Source organism: Carica papaya, chromosome 2 (assembly GCF_054855325.1).
Source record: "Carica papaya isolate Zhongbai chromosome 2, ASM5485532v1, whole genome shotgun sequence".
NCBI classification, from domain to species: Eukaryota; Viridiplantae; Streptophyta; class Magnoliopsida; order Brassicales; family Caricaceae; genus Carica; species Carica papaya.
Window position 1 is genome coordinate 18,168,898 of NC_142310.1, and position 3,061 is coordinate 18,171,958.

Here is a 3,061-nt window from a genome sequence, read left to right on the forward strand (position 1 = left end):
ATTAATTAGTCACACAAACATATAGACAAAGAATTAGTTACTATAAATAAAAATTGGAGATGGCTCGAAAAGGAAACTAGCTTTATTTGTAAGAATTTGTGCTTTTTATTTTATTAAAAATAAATATCAAAACACAAAATATTAATATGAATGAGTTTAATTTTAAAATTGTGAAAGAAAGTAAGGTTCAAAATGTAGAAATTAACTTTACAACATTATTGATGTTAAAATATACATTGTATAAACTTAGGTTATTCTTATAAAAAATTAAAGTATTGTTGAACACAAAAAAAAAAATTACATATTTGATTGCAATACATAGTTTTACCATGTGGTTTGCTTTTAGTCATATCTAAACTTTGTAACTTTTCATTATGACTATTGAATATGTTTGGTCATTTTATTCAATATACTTATATAGTTTAAACTTTTAAAAATATACATATTTTTTAAAAAAATTTAAAATTATTATGTAAATAATTAACCATTAAAGACATGGATACCCATAACCCATATATTAACAAATTTAAAAAAAATAAATAATAAAAACCTTAATAGAATAAACATATGCTTCATAATTTGTATGGATGGTAACTAAACGTGTGTCTCTGTGCCTAAACTCTGTACAAATCCGTCATCATCATTCAACAAAAATATGCACCGAAAACAAGCCCACAGGTATAAGCGTACATCACTTGAGTTGTTTTTTAGCATTTACCCCTTTAAGTCTGCTAATTTGCGCCGACATCTAATTAATATTTTGCATGTGGTTCCTGCTAATCTTGTATGGGTGCGACAGGTACAGGCGCACGAGCTCTTTAACAATGGCGTTTACCCTCATTATCAGCTATTTTCCTGACTTGAACGGTAACTGGCAACCCACCTCTCACGGTCGCGGTAAGGCCCGGAGCAAATCGTGGAGTTTGACCCGGATCCGATACCCGGATTTTGAACTGCCTGACAATGGCAAGTGCAACGCATTTCATCTCCACGAGGGCCAATTCCTTCCCCAAGCAAACTCTAAGACCGGCCTGAAACACTGGGTAGCGATAAGGGCTGATGGGGACGAACTTGCCGTTCTTCAACCACCTTCGCGGGTTGAAGTTCAGACATTCGGAGCCCCAGACCCGCTCCATCCGACCTATTGCATATGGATGGTAAGTAACCCGTGTGCCCTTTCTAACGCATGTCCCATCAGCCAGAACATCGTCTTCTTGGGAGAATTTTGAGTCGAATTGCACAGGTGGGAACAATCTCATGCTTTCATACAACGTTGCGTGGAGATAATGCATTTCTCGCATTTGATCATAACTAGCAATTTCCTGACCCGGAATCATGACCCGATCCAGTTCTTCCTGTATCGCCGTTTCTACTTCTGGGTGTTGAGAAAGCAACCAGAAGAAGCTCGTCAACCCCGAGGCTACAGTGTCACGGCCTGCCAAGAGGAAGCTGATGACGATATCTCGTAAATACTTATCGTCGTCTATTGTGTTCATGAATCTCGAGAGGAGGTCGTTTTTGTTACTGAATCCGATTTTCCGACGTTGGTTGATCACCTCTTCTGCCAATTCGTTCACCATTTTTATAGCTTCCTTAAGCTGTTTCTCCGAACCCAAGTTGAAAAACCGCTTGATTTTCCATATAATGGGGGATGGAGTCAAGGCTCGCTCTGCCGATAACTTTGAGGCGGCGTCAAAGGCAGCTGCGAAACTCGAAATAGGCATCGATAATTGGAGACAACCTGGGTCTAACCCGAAGGAGAATTTGCAGATATTATCAAAAGAAAATCGGCGAAATACGTCTTGTAAATCAAGAATTTCTGTTGTTCCAGCAACGGAAGACAAGAGGGGGATGAGTCTGTGACGGATCTCGGTGGTCACTACGTCGAAAGCGAACGTCCTCGTCGAGACACTACCAAGTTCTAGACTCGCCATTTTCCTCTGAAACTTCCAGGAATCACCATCAACGTTGAAAATACCTCGACCCAGAAGATCACCCAAGATTGTAGAGAAGGGTTTCCCTTTTGGGTAGTTATCAAACCTGGTTTTGAGGATATACTCAATGTTTTCTGGGTTCGCAGTGATGGTGTTGCCGAGAACGTGTATGTGTATTGTTCCCGTTGGAGATTTTCGGAGAAGATGAGTGTACCAGTCGCAGAGATTATCGAATTCTTTAGTCCAAGTAGATTTTAGGTAAGCATGGCAGATTTCACAGTTGCACCATAGCTTTACCCTCAAAACGAAGAGAAAGAGAGCAAACAAGGAGAACAAGGCAGTGAAAGAAAAGAACAAGAAGCAGAAAGTGGTGTGCATGGATTGCAGAAACCAAAAAGAAGCTGCAGACTCCATTGATGGAATTATGAGAGTTCAGAGATCCAGTTGAATTTACAGATATATCGGGTCTATGTATGTAGTATACATATATATAACCATCGGGGTTCCTGTAACCCAATAAACAATTAAAAAAAGAAGAGAAAGAAAAAAAAAAAAAAAAAAAAAAAAAAGAGTACCCAAATTTGAAAAAGGAAACCGGTTGGCTGGAAAACGACGTTTTCAATTTACAGTTTTCTTTCTAGTTGCTTTTGATGTTTTCTTTGTTTTGACACGACAGAGATGCATGAATAACACGTGCGCAAAATAACAAAGGAAATTAATTAATTAAAGCACGTGCTTTCCCCAACTGATCTCTACTGTAACAATTGGGTTACAGTCATATATGAATGCCTGTCTGCAAGTGGGTCAAGTTGTTTTCCTGTTCATTTGTTTCTTTCTTTCCTATTTGGCTTTCCGATGTCGGCTCCAACGTCAAGACACGAATTTAGTTTCCTAATTGAGATATTGGGATCAACACATTAAATTTATCTGCACAACATCCCTTTTTTGTAAATGCCGCAGTACTTTGTCATTTTCTTTTTTCACCCCACCAGATTATCCTATCATAATTAATAATTAGCTATTTATGATTTCTTGAAGAAAAATTATTTTACAATTCTAATGAAACTGCATATTATTATACATATCTTGTAATATTATTATTAGTATAATTTAAAAATATACGAAAC

The 3,061-nt window shown here is 37.5% G+C and overlaps 1 protein-coding gene across 1 annotated transcript; it reads right to left on the reverse strand.

The window, feature by feature from the left end:
* Positions 1-500: 500 nt before the first annotated feature.
* Positions 501-2,383, reverse strand: CYP94C1 (cytochrome P450, family 94, subfamily C, polypeptide 1). Its single transcript, XM_088213511.1, has one exon. The coding sequence runs from the start codon at positions 2,346-2,348 to the stop codon at positions 819-821; it is 1,530 nt and encodes a 509-aa protein (XP_088069637.1). The 5' UTR covers positions 2,349-2,383; the 3' UTR covers positions 501-818.
* Positions 2,384-3,061: the final 678 nt, after the last annotated feature.

What these genes read in the sequence shown, in the direction of transcription:
- CYP94C1 (XM_088213511.1), bottom strand. Translation starts at nt 2,348, where the DNA reads ATGGAGTCTGCAGCTTCTTTTTGGTTTCTGCAATCCATGCACACCACT.